General features: G+C 34.1%; 2 protein-coding genes across 2 annotated transcripts; both read left to right on the plus strand.

The window, feature by feature from the left end:
• Positions 1-415: 415 nt before the first annotated feature.
• LOC112098880 lies at positions 416-1,860 on the plus strand. Its single transcript, XM_024185488.1, has 3 exons — positions 416-964; positions 1,377-1,523; positions 1,720-1,860. Exons 1-3 carry the CDS (start codon positions 416-418, stop codon positions 1,858-1,860), a joined length of 837 nt encoding a protein of 278 aa, XP_024041256.1.
• An 11,264-nt stretch (positions 1,861-13,124) lies between these two features.
• Positions 13,125-15,937, plus strand: LOC18032671 (probable folate-biopterin transporter 8, chloroplastic). The gene is made up of 2 exons (XM_006420335.2): positions 13,125-13,816; positions 14,623-15,937. Exons 1-2 carry the CDS (start codon positions 13,246-13,248, stop codon positions 15,774-15,776), a joined length of 1,725 nt encoding a protein of 574 aa, XP_006420398.1. The 5' UTR covers positions 13,125-13,245; the 3' UTR covers positions 15,777-15,937.
• Positions 15,938-17,365: the final 1,428 nt, after the last annotated feature.

Raw genomic sequence — 17,365 nt, forward strand, 5'->3', positions numbered from 1 at the left:
TGAATCAAGCTTAGTGGTCTCTGAATAATAAATTGATGATGTGAAAATCAGGCTTTATAGTGAGAAATAAAAACTCCTATTTTCATTTATAAAATTTTTCACTCTAAAAACTTTCAAATAAGAGCGGGCCAACATTAGGGCTCGAACCCAAGACTGGAAGGCTCAATAGACTGAGCTAGACGGGCCCATCTACCATTATGTTTATATGCAATTCAAAATACATAGTGGACTCTATTTGGCGCGTAAAATCGTTGTAAACCCGTTACATGCAAAAGCCCCACGCGCCTCTCTCTCTCTCTCTCTCTATAAATCTCTTAACCCCCCAATGTATTCCCTACCCTGCATTTCCTTCCCAAAGCGAAAGAAATCAAAATCAAGAAAAGAACGAGAAGAAACAAGAACAATGAATCAAGAAATGGCCACCATCAATCACCCGCAAGAACAAGTTCTTGAAGAAGAAGAGCTCCTTCTCCTCCAAGAAACCGCCGCCATGAATGCATCCTCTTCATTCTTTAACGATGCGGCCGCCGCCACCGACTGCATCACCCACCTCCACCTCAATAACCGCCATCAACCTCCATGCACCTCTTGTGGCTCCCACAAACGCCCCTCTTCTGAAAACCCCATTACCCACCTCCAACCAAACCCCAAGAAACCCAACACCACCATCACCACCACCCACTCTCCCTTTGGATTTTCAAAGATACCACTTTCTCCTCCTCCCTTCCTCCCCCACTGCTCCTCTGATCCCTACATTCCGCCTCTTCCTCCGGTGGTGGAGGAGCCTCCGGTTTTGCCGCGGCCAAATGCCGAACCGGAGTGCCCTGGAACTCGGTTGTCGAATGCCCTTGCTTCGAACAAGTTGCCTCCTCGCTCACCAACTTTAAGAAGATCCGTATCTGAACTCTTTCCGTCTCCGGAAAAGACTGTTTCCGGCTCTTCTTCCGATAGCCCTCATGCCGAGGTTTCTTTATTTCTCTCTTTTGTTCTTTTCCTGTGTCGAGATTCTTCTTATGATTTTGCATCTTCTGATTGTGTAATTAGATAAAGACCACTGGTTTTGTTGATGTTTAATTTAAAGGTTTCTGTTTGTTGTTGCGGGTTAAGAGTTCTTGCCTATGTTCGGTTCTTATCCTTATGTTATGTTATTTGATAAAAGATTTGCAAATGTAAACTTGATTATAGAGATCGGAGACTAACGATTGTGTGATCCTGTGTTTGATGGTGATGCTGCTTGATAAAGATTCTTGGGTCAAATGTGGAGAGTTCATTCAGTGGTTTAGTTTCGATTCTGATATGCCGGGTTACTTTGGGCGTCGTGAGTGAGATCTTAATTCTTTGATTGAAACTTTTTTGTGCTTTGTTTATGGTAGTAGGTGAGGAAGATGAGGGACTGCATGAGGGACATGAGCCGCAAGTGGGGTGAACTTTTGGGCGATGAGAAAGATATTTCCAATGAAGAGATAAACAACGATAACAGCAGTCGTGGTGTTAACAACGGAAGCAACAACGATGCAAAACTGGTATCGACGATATTATTTCAGGCTATTTTTCTTATTAGTATTCTATGCTTAATTGCCAATGAAACTGATGAAAAAAAAAATGTAAATTTGAATCTTTTGTCTTACAACTGAATCCAGTGAAATCGGTTATAATTATCATGTCTTTGATTTTAGAAATTAGCCACTCTCTGTTATATATGCTGGTTCTAAACTGTAGGAAAATTACGAGGGAGGACACGTTGAAGTTGTGAGCGTGGAGAAGAAAGGGGACGCCTTGATCCTTCATTTCAAGTGCCCATGTGGCAGTGGATATCAGATTCTTCTGTTAGGAGGGAACTGCTATTACAAGCTCATGTAAATTTGGCATATAATTTCGCTCTAATTGGCCGATATCCACTTCTAATGGAGCTCCTTCTCACTTTCTGGGTTTGGGTTCTTTCGGTGCAGATAGCTTCTTGGCTTTGTTTATATATTGCTATCCTCTCTTTGTCAGACTCTTGTTTTTATTTTACAATAAGATAGAGCATGCATTTGTCATTTGGTAGTCACTTCAGCAAGTTTGAGTAGAATTGAGTACATTTTAGATGCTGGATGTTGATGGTTGACGAGTTTGATAATGACATATACTGAGTGAATAGGAAAAAAGGAAAAAGAAAAAAAGAGAATCTTTGAAGTTCATGTTTCTTACTCATTACTTGACCCTTAATCTAGATTCAAATTATTTAATATTGTGTAACAATTGTAACCAAAAGTAAATAAAGAGAGAGAGAAAAAAGAAAAATTGGAAACATTAGTAAGTGTTGCTCGTCCTTTTGGGTAGTGCCGATATAAAAGTTGAGTGAAGAAGATAGCCTCCTATAGACATAAGGTGGCGATCGTGGGCGCATCTTTTGGCTGGATCAGAGAGGATGTCCCATGCTTCATTCACTGAGTTTTGTTGCAGCTGTAGCTGCCACTGAAGGACGCTTATCAGGATGAACCATCATCGTGGTTTCTTTGTATTTCTTCTTAATCTCTTCAACACTTGTAGAATACCCAGAGTCGCATAAAAGGACTTGTTATAAAAGTGCGCCATGTATGCATAAAAATAACCCAAGTTTGGGATACTGAATTGGAGAGAATTTTTAAACTCGAAGGTCCAATGGCTGTAATTGCAGCTTCAAAATGGTTTTACTTGAACCATTCTTCGGCCAGGCTCTGGACTCTTGAGCTCCTCCAACGTGATCGAATAGGGGCAGAGCTGTCAAGGTGTCTGATTGGAACAAACTGATTGTGGGCAGAAAGGAATGACGCCACCTTGACATTGTAGGACTTGGGTGTGGGACAAGCCACAGCCTGAAAGTCAGTCGTGAGGAAGAAGATACAGTTGAATCAGTGTAAGGACTTGTAGTAGATGAGTAAGGGATATTGATTGTTTGTTCCGGTTTTGATTTTGGTTAGTTTGTGGGGGCTATTTTATAAACAGAGTTGATTTGCGATAATACTTATGTCTCTTTCTCTTTTGTGGCGGAGGATATGTCAATTGAGAAACATAATTGAATATAATTGATAAATGGTGGGAAAACAAAATATGAATAACAATTATATTTTATATTAATGGGTTATTTAATTTTAATCCTACTCACATTATAGAAATAAGCTTAAATCTTAACTAATATGGAATTACTAATCATTGTGTAGGATTATGATCTTTCCCAATCTCGGTTCTTCTAATTTTTTACAAATTTTGTGCTACTTCTATTTTAGTGTTAGTAGATGATTAAAATTTAATTACCTTTATGTTTTAAATTTATTACCTACTAATCATGTTGATAAAATTTCGTCTCTAGAAACTATCGGATCAGAAGAGGATCTCGATCCCATTGTGTAATCTAGAAAGAAAGAAAATAAAAGCTATATAATAATTATATTACTAAAACTAAGAAAAAGGACACCAACACTCTTTTAATTTGAGAAAATAATCATGAAAACCTTCTTCTTTAAAAAAATAGTCAGATGAACCCCCTCTCTTTCTTTTTCTTTTTTTTTAAGTTAAAAGGTCATACACTTTTAGGGATAGATAAACTACTTTTTTGTGTTCAGAAATGATCACAAACTCATATAGGCCCCCAATGTTTGCTCACAATGGGAGTCTATATTTATTAAAAAGAGTTTGTGTAACAATTTCTGAAAATATAGTGTTCTTTGTGATTACATCACCAAACCATGGGAATGTCAATGTCCATTTCCCTTAGAATCAACATAATAATTACATCTTAATACGTGATTAATGGAATAACGGTTGAATGGAATAATGGTTGATTGTTCTGCTATGTTTCTCTTTCTTAGCTGAACCCCAGTAAGATTTTTTTCTTCTTTTCCTAATTTTAAATACATACTTGTTTGTTCTTCTTCATCTCCCTCTAAAGGTACTTTATAAACTCTTTCTTTAGTTATTGCATAGAGTAATTAACTGCATTGCCCATGTGAAGGATGTTATGCTTTTCTTGGAGAGCGAATGTCCAGAATTGAAGTAAGTTCAATTCTCTGCTATACTTTTATTTGCTTCAATTGCATTTCTATTTCGTTAGGATATCCAATTAATATATGGTTAGATGATCAATTGCTATATATCATTGTCATAATAATGGATATATATGCTGGTGCAATGAGTCTGAAATAGTGCACTGCTTTGTGAATTGACCAAGTTACCACGTCGAATTTTTAGCCATTGTTCCTATGTTATTATTAATTTATTATATCCTCTCTGTTTCATTCACTGTCTGTATTTAACATATTTATGACATACAGATAATTTGACGGGTAGATTAGTTTCTTTAGTTACAAAATTCATTCTGTTAACTTACGTTGCAGTTATTTCACAGATTAGGAATTAGTGTCAAGATGTGTGAGTTCAAAATACAATGCACTTCAAAGTTTTTCTGTTGTTTTCATTTCTTGGGCTCTCTGCAGAAATCCTGAAAGCTTTACCTTTAAAGGCTTTCAAAAAGCTATTCTTCTTTAGATAGACTTCCGTAAACACCCGTTTGATAAACAGTAGTGTTGCAAGTCAAACACGCCACTTAACGAATGTAGTACTAGTATAAACAATTTTAGGTAATATGTCCCATTTCATTGCAATCAATACTGTCTCGGATTGACAATGCTATGAACAGTTTTTTACAATGTTGCACACTATTTGATAATACTATGAAACAGTGAAAAAGACAATTTACAACATAGTAAATTTGTCCTGAATGATTCTTGATCCTTGTGGCTTATGCGTTACTAGATAATATTTCTTCGCACTTGGATCAAACAATACGAGTAAAATTCTACAGTAACACGATCGATTTATCGAACAGTTAATGGCACATATGTACATTAATTACGTAGCAAGAAAAATGAATTCGCCTTTTGGAGAGTGCGAATTGGAGGGTCAAGACATGAAGATAGCGTCGAATATACATAAGGCGGCGATCGTAGGAGCTTTTTTTGGCGGGATCACAAAGCTCCTCCCATGCCTCATCCAAAAGTTTTGTATCATTTGAAGCTGTCAGTGAGAACAATTATAAGGATGAACCATCATGATGAGTCACATAATGAATATGACAATCCTGGTGATATTCGTGCGTCACGTAAGCATAAAATTAACCCAAATTGGATGTCCCGAATTAGAGGGGATTTTTTAAAGTGGAAGCCCTGATGGTAGCCATTGCGGCTTCAAGATGGTTTTGCATGAATCATTCTTCACCAAGTGCATGGCACTCTTGGGCTCCTCCAACTTCATCAATTAGAGTTGGAGAAAATGCTTTTGACTGGTCTAACCGGAACATACTTGTGGGGAGGAAACAGAGGAGCAGCGAGAATAATATTGTAAAAACAAATATAATGAAAATTCACCTAATATCAATGTAATAATTGTGTTAAAATATTGAGACTCTAACTCAACATGAAAAATAAATGGTTTATCTAATAACGTGTATAATAACTAATGTATTTAATAAAATTTACATTAAACATTTACACTCTAATATATATAAATATATATAGTGAAAGCACCCTCATTTTTTTTTTTCATTCGGACATGCTTTTAAACCAGTTTAGGAGTATGTCAGCTTTGAAAAAAATGTGGACATCTGTGAAATGCAAGTAACGCAACCTAAGAGAGGGGGGGGGGGGGTGAATTGGGTTTTTAAAAAATTATGCAATACAATTAGCACAACAAATCAATCTAACGCCTTAATGAAATAGAGAACAATAAATTCAAACAAGCGTAAAAATAAAAGAGCAAGGGAAGAGAAAAACAAACACACGGATTTTTACGTGGTTCAGCAATCCCCGCCTACGTCCACGCCTCCAAGCCAACCAAGCTCGAGGATTTCACTATCCAAGCCTCCCAAGGCTTCAAGTTTTTACAATTGACTTCCAAGGTGTCAATGAACCTTTACAATCAAGAGATTATCTCCCCAATCTCTTCACCCCAAGTGTTTTTCACACTTACACACTCACAATTTGATAAGAAATAAAAATTACAACAAAAACTCTCTTTAAGAGTGGATATGCAAATAATAGCTCAACAATGATTCAATCAATGATGATTTGCGTTTTGGAAGCTCAATATATGTTGTATGATCTTATATTTGCTTGTATTAGTTCTTAGAATGAAGTTTGTGTTGAGTTTTTATAGTTAAAGCCCAAAAACTAGCCGTTATAGGCAAATTCCCGCGCCCAAGCGGTTAGCCGCTTGATTTATCCGGCTAGCCGCTCAGGAACAGTGATATTACCGTTATTTTTGAATTTTGCTACAGTAATACTGTTCGATGAAATTACACTTTGGCCTAAAACTTTTTATAATTATACTCTAACCCAAAACGTCATAAAAACTTTTCAAATAGGTCCAATTTCAGAACTTCCTAAAAATAGTTGTCTTTCCCAAACTTTCTGAAATAATGATATGGCCCAAAAGATTTTATTATTTCACACAAAGGTCATTTTCAACAAAATACCCATATTTTTTAAAGTTCTCAAAACATTTCACTTTAGTCCAAAATATTCATAAATTATAGTATGACCCAAAATATTTCAAATGTTTGTAAAAATGTCCAACTCTGAAATTTAATACTTATTAAAATCAAAGATTTCAAATCTTAGCATTTAAGTCCAAATTACTCAAATCCACAAAATACTTTACTTTATAAAAATAAAACATTTTAGTTTATGAAAAGTATTTAATTAAATTAATCTCTTGAGCTTCTCAAATGCTAAATCATGCATCAATTAAATCATACCGGCATTACAAGAATTTATCGCACTAATTTGTTCGTTGAGCTCTAAACTATATTCTTGATGTCGCCGTTGTCCGTTGAGTGTCTTCAATCTTGATTTCACTTGATTCACTTGCAAAAATATTATCCTTCAAAAACTAGTGAAAATGTGAAATATAATATTTATTATTTTTACTTAAGACACATGTTTGTTATCATCAAAATTACATTATGTGTAGCCTTTTAGGCTAACGGTCTGCACATGAAAATATGTATGGATCATCAAATTTAACATGATTATTAAATAAGACGGGAACATGTTTTTTTTTCCATGCGAGTTAAGATTAATTTTGACCCATTTATTCAATTAATATCACAATTATATTTCAATTTATATTCTAAATTATTTTATAGATTCTCGTCATTAAAACTCAAATATTTGACATAATTCTATTTTTCTTGGGCAGGGTCAAGGATGAACATATCATAATGTTTTAATTCATTATAAACTTCAATATAGATTTAGAACTTCAATAGTGTAAATGTGTAAAATATTGTCATACATGTATATTTTATAATATCGATGTATACCTCTTAACCAAACATTTAATGCATGCAGTGCTTAATTTTATTTATTGATAAGTATATTTTGTGCTTAATGTGTTGTAATATGAGAATTTGTAATTATGAATTGTAATTGCATACGGTCAGAGTTCTATGAACCAATTCTATGTTAGCACTTGGCGATAGGTCTTCGAACTTCTGTTGGGAAAGGGACTCAAACAAACAGTTGCAAATTAAGTGGAAATAAAACTCTTTTTCTCTTTGTGTGATTAAAATAGAATGTGTACCACAAATAAATAGGCAGAAAAATAAACTAACAAAATTCAAAGCAAAAACCAACCACAAAAGACAATTTTAATGGAAAACCCAAAGCGGAAAAAATACGGGACTGTAGTCCGATATAATATTCCAATATATTAATGGGATTACAATACAAATTATTCTCTAAATAATACTACAGGCTAACAATATTAATAATCTCAATATTCTTGGGTTATAGTAACAACCTAATATATATTTCTCTAATAAGTGTGCATCTCAAATAATAGCCAATGAGAGGATAAAATAAAAATCAAGACTAATAAAATTATAGAGGACAATGCCGGCAACTTACCCTCAAAATTTGAGAGAAAATGAAATTAAAATCATCTTCCAATCATTCAATCAAAGATTAAAATCATTTTCTTTCTCTTGCCGCTTCTTTTGCACACACAGGTTGTCCAGCGCAGCCGCTTTCACTTACTTTTATATCTATTTTCTTTGGGTTAATTTCATCTAAGTCCAAAGCTTTCTAATACTTACACATCAAGTAAACTTATTCAGACTTTGGGTATTTTAGTCCACTAAAATGAGACAGACCCTACAACTTCTGCATGATCAGATAAAACTTTCAGCACTCATTTTGGTTTCTTTAGATTTCTAGATTAATAAACCTATCAAGTATATTCTCAGGCTATAGTTTCAACAGATATCCACGTTTAAAAGTGTGACAATAGATTTGTTGGAAACCTAAGCTCTATGGCGATGATAATTATACCATTATAAAGTTCTAGTGATTAGCTATTTAGGATTAGAGATGGCAAAAAGATTCAGGTCTAGCCCAAATTCACAAAGATTTGGAAGATTCGGATGTAGAAAAATCATCAAAAAATACTGATCCGGATGTTAAAATCAAAAATTCGTGCACTTCCATCTAGAAAACCAAATATCAGGATCCACATTAATTTTTAATTAATTTATTTATTAAATTAAAAATATATAAATTAAATAAAAAAATCAAACCTATGTGGATTTGCGGTGGTGTCTTTATTTGTGCTAGTTTTAAATAGAATTTATGTGGATTTGTGGTGCTTTTATTTGTTGATTTGTGGTGGTGTTAGAATTTTGTTTAATTTATGTTGCAGTATATTTAATTGTGGATTTATGGTATTGTTGTAAGTTATTCTAAGTGTTGAATTATTGATGGTTGAAATATGATTAGATTTTATTTGATTTTCCTAGGTAAATTTATTGAATTTATGATGCCAATTTGAATATCTGAAAAATCTTCCTACAATATGCATGAATATTTTCCTACATCCGAATCTGCATTTTTTTTGCGAATCTAGATATGGATGCTTCTAGCCGGCATCTTATTAAAAATGGGAGCATATGAGTTGATTCGAATTAATATGGAACTATTACCACACGCTCATTCTATATTTTCCCCCGGGTTCATGATAGTAGGTACCGTGCAAATAATTTATGCAGCTTCAACATCTCCTAGCCAACGGAATTTAAAAAAAAGAATAGCCTATTCCTCTGTATCTCATATGGGTTTCATAATTCTAGGAATAGGCTCGATAACCAATACAGGTCTCAATGGAGCTGTTTTACAAATAATTTCTCATGGGTTGATTAGTGCTGCACTCTTTTTCTTAGCAAGAACGAGTTATGATAGAATACATTTTGCTTATCTAGACGAAATGGGCGAACTAGCTATACCAATTCCAAAGATCTTCACGCTATTCAGTATCTTATCGATGGCCTCCCTTGCATTACCCGGCATGAGTGGTTTTCTTGCAGAATTGATAGTATGTTTTGGAACAATTACCAGCCAAAAAATTTTTTTAATGCCAAAAATAGTAATCAATTTTGTAATGGCAATTGGAATGATATTAACTCCTATTTATTCATTATCTATGTTGGCTATTAAAATATCAATCTGAATCTGGATCCTGATGCACCTACATCCGAATTCAAATTTTGCCATCACTAATTAGGATTCTGGCTATAGCAAATTTTATATTAGTACTAACGTAACGGTACATTTGGTGCATGCTTTTGGGTGGGTAATGTCATTTGAAGAAAATGAAAAGAAAAAGGGCTTTCCAAGAATATTTATAATCAAAATAGAAAAAACAATTTGCAACTGCCAGAAAAAAGCGCATAGATCAGCTGGCATGGGGCTGTTCTAGCTTAACCAAGTTTTTGGTTAGAGACTTGGGAATGCAGTTACGTTAAATACTTGTTAGGAGTGCTTTGCCACCTTAGTGGTCCTACCCGGCTCGAATCTAGATTAATTAGAGCCCAATGTGGTCTTCAGATATCAGATAGTTTAATACACAAAAAAAGGCAATTACAAGTCCTTAGTATTCAAGTGGGGGTGCAACTGAATTTTGGTTCCATGGGGGTCATACTGAAGAAACCATAAATTGAATAGACAATAAAATAAAATAAATAAAATTTAGAGAGACAATATTAGAACAACCATAGCGAATAAACCATTAATTATAAATATTAAACTTGAGTAGAATGTATATAAAAGCGATAAACAAGAGAGGGCCAAATGTGAAAAATATGCATAAAATTAGCAAAATTATAATTTAGACTGTTATTTTTCCCGATTTTTCAAACATACTAATATTGACACTGGCTTGTGAGGAAAGAAAATGAGTCAAATGACTAGTGTCCGACTCTAATTAAACTCATACTTACTTTCTTTTGTTTGTCCTAAACTTTTTATTTTCTCGGAAGCCTTTGACTTGAAATTAGTACGTGCAAAGTGAAGAAAAAAAAATCTAATTTTGTGATGATATTATTAAGTGATATTACAGGAACATTTCCATAGAAGACTTTCCCAAAGACGTAAGAAATATTTTAGTTATTAAATTAAAATTAACGTGCTAGGAGTAGCTCGATTTTTTGCATGCTTTTGAACATGAGATTTTTAAAGAGCATTTAGGCACCAAATCAGTTTAAGAGGTAGCTGGCTATTCAATTTTTATGTTCAAATTACCCGCTTTTCTTTTTCTTTAGTGGGTATACGTATATTCATATCGGCACTCTCGGAACTTACAAAAAGGTCACTCCACACGTGGCCACATGTGGTGTTTCTATTCCAGAAGTTGAAACCTTGATATATTATTGTTATCAAAAGGTAAGGAAAGGTTAGAATCCAAAGAATTAATTGGAATACATCTTTGTTGATAAAGGCTAATCACAATGTCATATCACTTTTATAGTGGTCGACACATTCTCACGACATTAATACATTATTGAAGATGAGCGTTTAAGTCTCCTTGGCTGTTGTGTGAATAATTTTTTTTCTTTTCCATAAGTTAAGTTCATATTAAATTTTTAAAATTTTTTGAATTATACTTTAATTATGATATGTCAAGACAAATCTCGATAGTTGATGATACTCTTATGAGTCCATTTGTATTGTATTATATAATAAATACACCAAAGAAAAAGGCTTATTAAAGTAGATTGCTATGTAAGAGCTGAAACTAGTTTCATTATTAATTTTATGATAATGCTAATTTATAGTTAAAGAATTTTATTAGATGACGTCCTGTCAGTTAAACATCTTTAGATAAAAATGAGAGACATAATACTCCTGGGGCATCTAATACTCTCTTTAGAATTGACAACCAAGTGACAAATAGTACAAGATGTAAAAATATCAATATTAAAAGTTCAATTGGAATACAATTATTGCTGGGTATATCTCATATTAGCTAATAAAGACAAGGATAAGAATCATCTTCTAATTTTTTTTTCTCTTTTATTCCATCCTAATGAAATAACAGGCTAATATTGAATTTTAAATTCCAACGTTGATAATCAAGCCAATTTTTTTCACTTTATTTGTAATTAAGCTAGTTTTTTTTTTTTCACTAGACTTTGAAAGACTATGAGAGATTAGGAGAGAAAAGCACTATGAGATGCTCCTAACTCAATAAAGAAAAGTCACTTGGATTATAAGTAAGGGAGTTCCTTTCACTCAATAAGTATTTTGAGTTGGATATCTAAAAATATTAGGCTTGGTCCCTAATAAATGATACCAGAGCTAGATTTCAGTAGATGGAATGTAGTGATGTGGTGATATTTTTGGGGTAGTAAATTACAACGGGTACAACTAGTATTTACAATCAGATCATTAATTGAGGGGTATAGAGAAAATTGTCTCTATTCAATTATGGAATAATTGAGGAAGGCCTACAATCAACCCCAATAATGTTTTTATGGAGATTCGAATCCTTGCTTTCATATATTGTGAGTGTAGGAGCTCTCTCACTTGTGGATTGCAAAAAAGATTGGGTCCGCCCAACCCATTCTCACGGGCTTTGGTCTGGACCTTCCACTTGAGGGCTTGGACAATGAGTTAAAAAAAAAAAAGCTCAAGCTAGACCCAAGCCCTTTATTTTTTTTTTAAAAAATTTATAGATGAGAATAATAAATTAAAATTTAACAAATAAAGAAAAAAAGAAAAGAAAGCTTAAATCCTTAGTTCACTTATCAATAATGAATCATAATATTATAATAAGTGTTAATTAATTAAGAGAATACTTGAATTACAAAACCCAGTACTAAAAATTTAAATCTCTAAACTTTTATTTACTATTTTATCTTAAAATATTATTTTTTAATTCATTATTAATTATAATAACTTGATTATTATTAACTCATTTCAAGTTTACAATAATTTAAAAAAATTAAAAAAATAAGTGAAAACCCACGCCCATGACTAACTTTTACACTTCCATTAATGAGTTTGGGTTTAGGCTTGAAAAAATCCGGCCTAATCCCACATTTTTCATCCCTACTCCCACTAGACCAAAGGGCCATTGGTTAAAACAGCTTGAGTGTTGAATAAAAGGATTGGAGTTCGACAATGATTTCTAATAAGAAAATTATTAAGTTGTGTTTTATAAAGAGAGCACTTAAATTTATAAAGATGATCTCTCCATTCAATAGACCAATCTTTTAAATTGGTGGTTAGTTGCCATAGCTAACCTTATTGAAATAAAAAATTAAGGATTCAATTATATAATCCTTACATAATGAAATTGTAAATTAAATTAAAATTCTATCAACATGAAATCTCAATGTTTCTTATTATAATTTCATAAAATTTTTGCTTCAAAGTTCAAACTAAAATGCCAAATGGCCCCAAGCCTTACCGCTAAATCAAGAAGCCACCTTAATTAAAATGTCAAAGCGCACTTGAAACAAAAAGGCGCGTGTATTCAACCTTCTTCGTTTCCGCCGTTGCCGTAAAAAACAACACACTTGTTGTCACAATCACGCACACCCTGTCCGAACGCGAGATACCCTGGCGGGTCCACAAACCACATGTCTCCCGGTATCCTCGAACGCTGGAGCGCGTGTGTTTCACTTGCTTTATTATATGCTGGGACCCTCAAGATCCTATTACGAAAAGGATCGTACGACAGAGACAATTAAGAGTAAAACAAAACACTTTAGCTTAGCTGCGGCGGGAGGAACCCTCTCAATTCCTCTTATTTATTCTTTTGCCAATATTATGCAAAACCCTTCACTACACTCTTCTAGATGCTGCTGCCTCTCTTCTTCCACTGACATAACTATAATTCTGTCTTCGTCATCATCATCTTCTTCACTCAAGCCCTCTGCAGCATCAAAGAACAATGATTTCTTCACGAGTTTCAACTGAAAATCAATTTATTACAATCATACCAAAAGTCCCAAGATTCCAGAAATCCTCTCTCAAGCCTGTACTTTGTTCTTCCTTAAACAACAGAATCCACAACAACGACAACAACAGCAGCAGCAGCAGAGGCAGCAACAGCGTTTGCAAGTTCTTGAACTCTAGTACTAAAGCCAAAACTGCTCATGTGTTGGTGACTACAACAGAGTCAAGCTCTGTTTCTTTAAAGGAGAGCAAGAGATTAGGCAGCTGGGCAGGTGGTGGTGGTGATGAGGAGAGGAGGAGAGATTTTGGTGAAGTGGGTATTAATAATTTTAATAAGCAGATGTTGGTTTTGTGTGGATTGGGGTATTGGGTTCAAGGCTTCAGATGCTTTCCATGGCTGGCTTTGAATTTTCACATGGCTTATAACCTTAGCTTGCATCCTTCAACATTGCAGCTTGTGCAGAACTCTGGTAACCTTCCCATGGTGGCCAAGCCTCTTTATGGAATCCTCTCTGATGCTCTTTATATTGGCGGTGCTCATAGAATCCCTTATATTTGCATTGGAGGTTAGTTTTTAGTTAAATCCAAAACTTCATCCTTTTATTATCTTTCTATGCTTTTGATTCCAATTGTCTAGTTCTAAGCGCATGCCTTCTTTTGGTAGTAAAATGAAAAGTAAATGTAGATCCATATGTATTTCAGAATCCTATTAACGATGGCATTTTGCTTGGTTGAGTTGACTGACTTTACTGATCCTTCAAGCTTCTTAGACCAGCTTAATCCTGAAACAAACTTTACAGACTGCAATGTTTTATTTGTAATGTTGTATTAGTACAAAGTCAAGCATCTTCAGAACTGATGGTTTTTAATATTTAAATCGAAGTGATTCAATTTAGACTTTGGAGACATCGATGTGGATATATTGTTTCTTATATATGACAAATCTTGTTATTATCCTTTCGGCTATTGAAATGTTTTCGTTGTAATCCTGATTTATTGCAATGTTGAGGATGGTCGGTTAATTGTAAAACACAAGTAATTCAGTTTTGGAGATATCCGTTTGTACCATAATTTTTATTCTATCTTCTATCTCCAGAACTCAAGCTGTTTTCTCTAAGATAGTTGATTGATTATTTATTTTTAGCAAATTCTTAAGACTATAGAAGCAAAGAAATCTAATCTTGTGACCTGGGGCATGGGAGGCCTAAGTCTAAGGAGTGACTAGGGACTCATTCTGCCAAGAAGTTTGCAGCTGCCCTTTCAGCTTATTAGTCAAACGAACAACTAAGATTGCAAATAAAACGTCCAACAACTTAAGTGATTGGTGATTTATTAACTAATTAGAAATTCTCACATAAATCAAACTTCTCAGTCTTTCTGCAGATTTTGTCCTGGGGGCCGTTGGCATTGTTTCCAGTTGCCGCTAAAGCTCTTCCAAACCTCATGGCGTGTGTGCTCCTCAGTAATCTTGGAGCATCGATCACTGAAGTCGCGAAGGATGCTCTTGTAGCAGAGTATGGCCAAAAAAATGGAATAGTTGGTCTCCAGTCATATGCATTCATGGCTGCAGCATCTGGTGGAATTTTGGGCAACTTATTTGGTGGATATTTCTTACTCAAAACACCACCTACAACTATGTTCCTCATATTTGCTGTTCTGTTGTCGCTTCAATTTGCAATCTCATTATCTGCAAGGGAGGAATCTCTTGGTTTGGCACAAGTATCATATCAAAATGTTGCTAGTAAATCAATTGCACAAAGTGTCAAGAAGCAGTTCTCTGATCTTATTGCCACAATTGGTGAGGAAAGCATCTCCTATCCCTTAACTTGGCTTGTAGCATCTGTTGCCATGGTTCCTGTTCTGTCAGGTTCAATGTTCTGCTATCAAACTCAATGTCTAAATATTAATCCTTCAGTCATTGGAATGTCTCGAGTGATTGGCCAGTCGATGCTTCTTTCATTGACTGTATTCTATGACCGTTACTGGAAAAAGGTTCCCTTGAGAAAATTGGTTGGTGCAGTACAAATTTTGTATGCTTCTTCCCTTCTTCTTGATCTTATTTTAGTAAGACAGATCAATCTTCAATTTGGAGTTCCCAATGAAGTGTTCGTCCTTTGTTTTGCCGGTTTAGCAGAAACTCTTGCACAATTTAAGCTTCTGCCCTTTTCAATGCTATTGGCAAGATTATGCCCACAGGGTTGTGAAGGCTCACTCACTTCTTTCTCAGCTTCAGCATTGTGTCTATCATCAATTGCTAGTGGATTTTTGGGTGTTGGGTTGGCTTCTCTAACTGGAATAACATTTGGAGACTACTCAAGTTTGCCTGTTGGGATCGTAATACAGTTCCTTGCAGCTTTGTTGCCTTTGATATGGATCCATAATGTTCCCATGTCCGAAACTATCATTGAGAAGGGAAGAAAGAGAGGTCTGAGTAGAAGAACTCGGAAAAATAGAAGGGTCGGACGAGTAGTGATAGGTTCAATTTTCATTTATCGCCGTGAAAGAGAATCTGAGGCACAGGGGTAATCAAGTTACTCATTTCTTCAAAGAACATATAATTCTTCAATGCCCCATTGCAGTAAGTTCCGATGTCAAGTCTCTCGGTATCATCAATTCAAGATATCTTGTTAAGTCGCCATAACATTGGAACTGCCCAGAAAATTTTTCAACCTACGTGAAAAGTGATCAAATGTGATGAAGAGAACACTTTTTGTTTTGCATATTAGAACAATGAAGGTGTTTGATGCAAAGAGATGAATGTTTGATGAAATACCTCACTGAGTAGTATCAGCATGGGAATCCAAGAATCAGAATATGGTCCATCAGGGCATTAACATGAAATCAGAATCAGCAGCATTGATGAGTCAGGTGCCGAATCAACAGCCCTCTCAAGAACTTTCTACATAGTTTAAGGGATAAGAATAAGGTGTGAATATCACGCATTAGATCAAATCGATATTAGCACTTAAATCATTGCTATAGCACTAACTGTACCGAGCATTGCTTTTAAAAATAAAAATGCAGTTTTGTATGTATTGGTATATGAAATGAAGACAAAGTATGCCAAGGAAAGTTTCAACTTTTCACATTGTAATGTCTGTGATCTTAGCCTAAGTTTTTATTCAGTTTATCTTTGCCAGAGTCTGGATCATTTTAGCGCTCAGATTGAACAAGTTTCTGGTACCACAATGGAGATATATATATATCAGCAGGATATTGGAAACTGACAACAAATTAAAAATTTTTTTAAAAAATCGCTTTTTTTTTTTAATATTCTACTGATGGCACTCATTTTCGTATTTTATCAATCATTAGATTTAAAGATCCAACCTTAATAATTAATGCACCGAATTCGATCAAACTCAAGAGTCTTAGAATTCTACAACCTAAACAAACGTTCATAACTAATGTGGCAGCCAAAACAAACCCTAAATAATAATCATTAATTAAAAATGTCTAATAAACTTCCTCAAACTTCGAATATTTTCAATCATAATCATTGAATGCCTTTATGATCAAAAGTTGATTGAACATGAGAAATTACTGGGGAAAGAATTATGCTACAAACTTCAAAGTACTTTGAATAACCCAAGTTAATAACACAAGCTTTTACTCTATCCCAAGTCAGCTTCAATTCCGTTCGTCAATTGGCGTAAAAAAGCAACAACAATCCATTTTCTTGGGAAAATTTCAAGTTGCGTATAAAATTAAAAGTAATTTTAGGAGGGAGGTTTTCTAATTGAAAATAAGAAGTTGTCAATTTATGTAACCTCTCAAGTAAGATTTTAAAATATTTTTACTTGAATGTGTTCGGGGAAATTATTTTCAATGGCATAGAGAGTAAACAAAAAATACGTAACAAGAAGAAAGGTTTTAGTTAAGCATATTTTTTAAATTATCAAGGGTTTTTGGAATAAAATTTTATTTTTAAGGATAGAGATATTTCCACCCCACTATTTTTGTAAATCTACTCCAATTTTAAAAAATAATTATGATAAGTTCGCAATATTTTTTTAAAAATATAAATTAATAAAAAATTTGGACAGTTAATCAATTAAATCATTTTATTAATTTTTTTCTTAAGTTCTTTGACCATTTTTTTATCATAAATTTTA

Source organism: Citrus clementina, unplaced genomic scaffold (assembly GCF_000493195.1).
Source record: "Citrus clementina cultivar Clemenules unplaced genomic scaffold, Citrus_clementina_v1.0 scaffold_9, whole genome shotgun sequence".
In the NCBI taxonomy this organism is placed as follows: Eukaryota; Viridiplantae; Streptophyta; class Magnoliopsida; order Sapindales; family Rutaceae; genus Citrus; species Citrus x clementina.

Coding starts and splice junctions, on each gene's coding strand:
- LOC112098880 (XM_024185488.1), top strand. CDS start 416: ATGGCCACCATCAATCACCCGCAAGAACAAGTTCTTGAAGAAGAAGAG. Junction 965..1,376: donor CCGATAGCCCTCATGCCGAG/GTTTCTTTATTT, acceptor TTATGGTAGTAG/GTGAGGAAGATGAGGGACTG. Junction 1,524..1,719: donor GCAACAACGATGCAAAACTG/GTATCGACGATA, acceptor TCTAAACTGTAG/GAAAATTACGAGGGAGGACA.
- LOC18032671 (XM_006420335.2), top strand. CDS start 13,246: ATGATTTCTTCACGAGTTTCAACTGAAAATCAATTTATTACAATCATA. Junction 13,817..14,622: donor CCCTTATATTTGCATTGGAG/GTTAGTTTTTAG, acceptor CAAACTTCTCAG/TCTTTCTGCAGATTTTGTCC.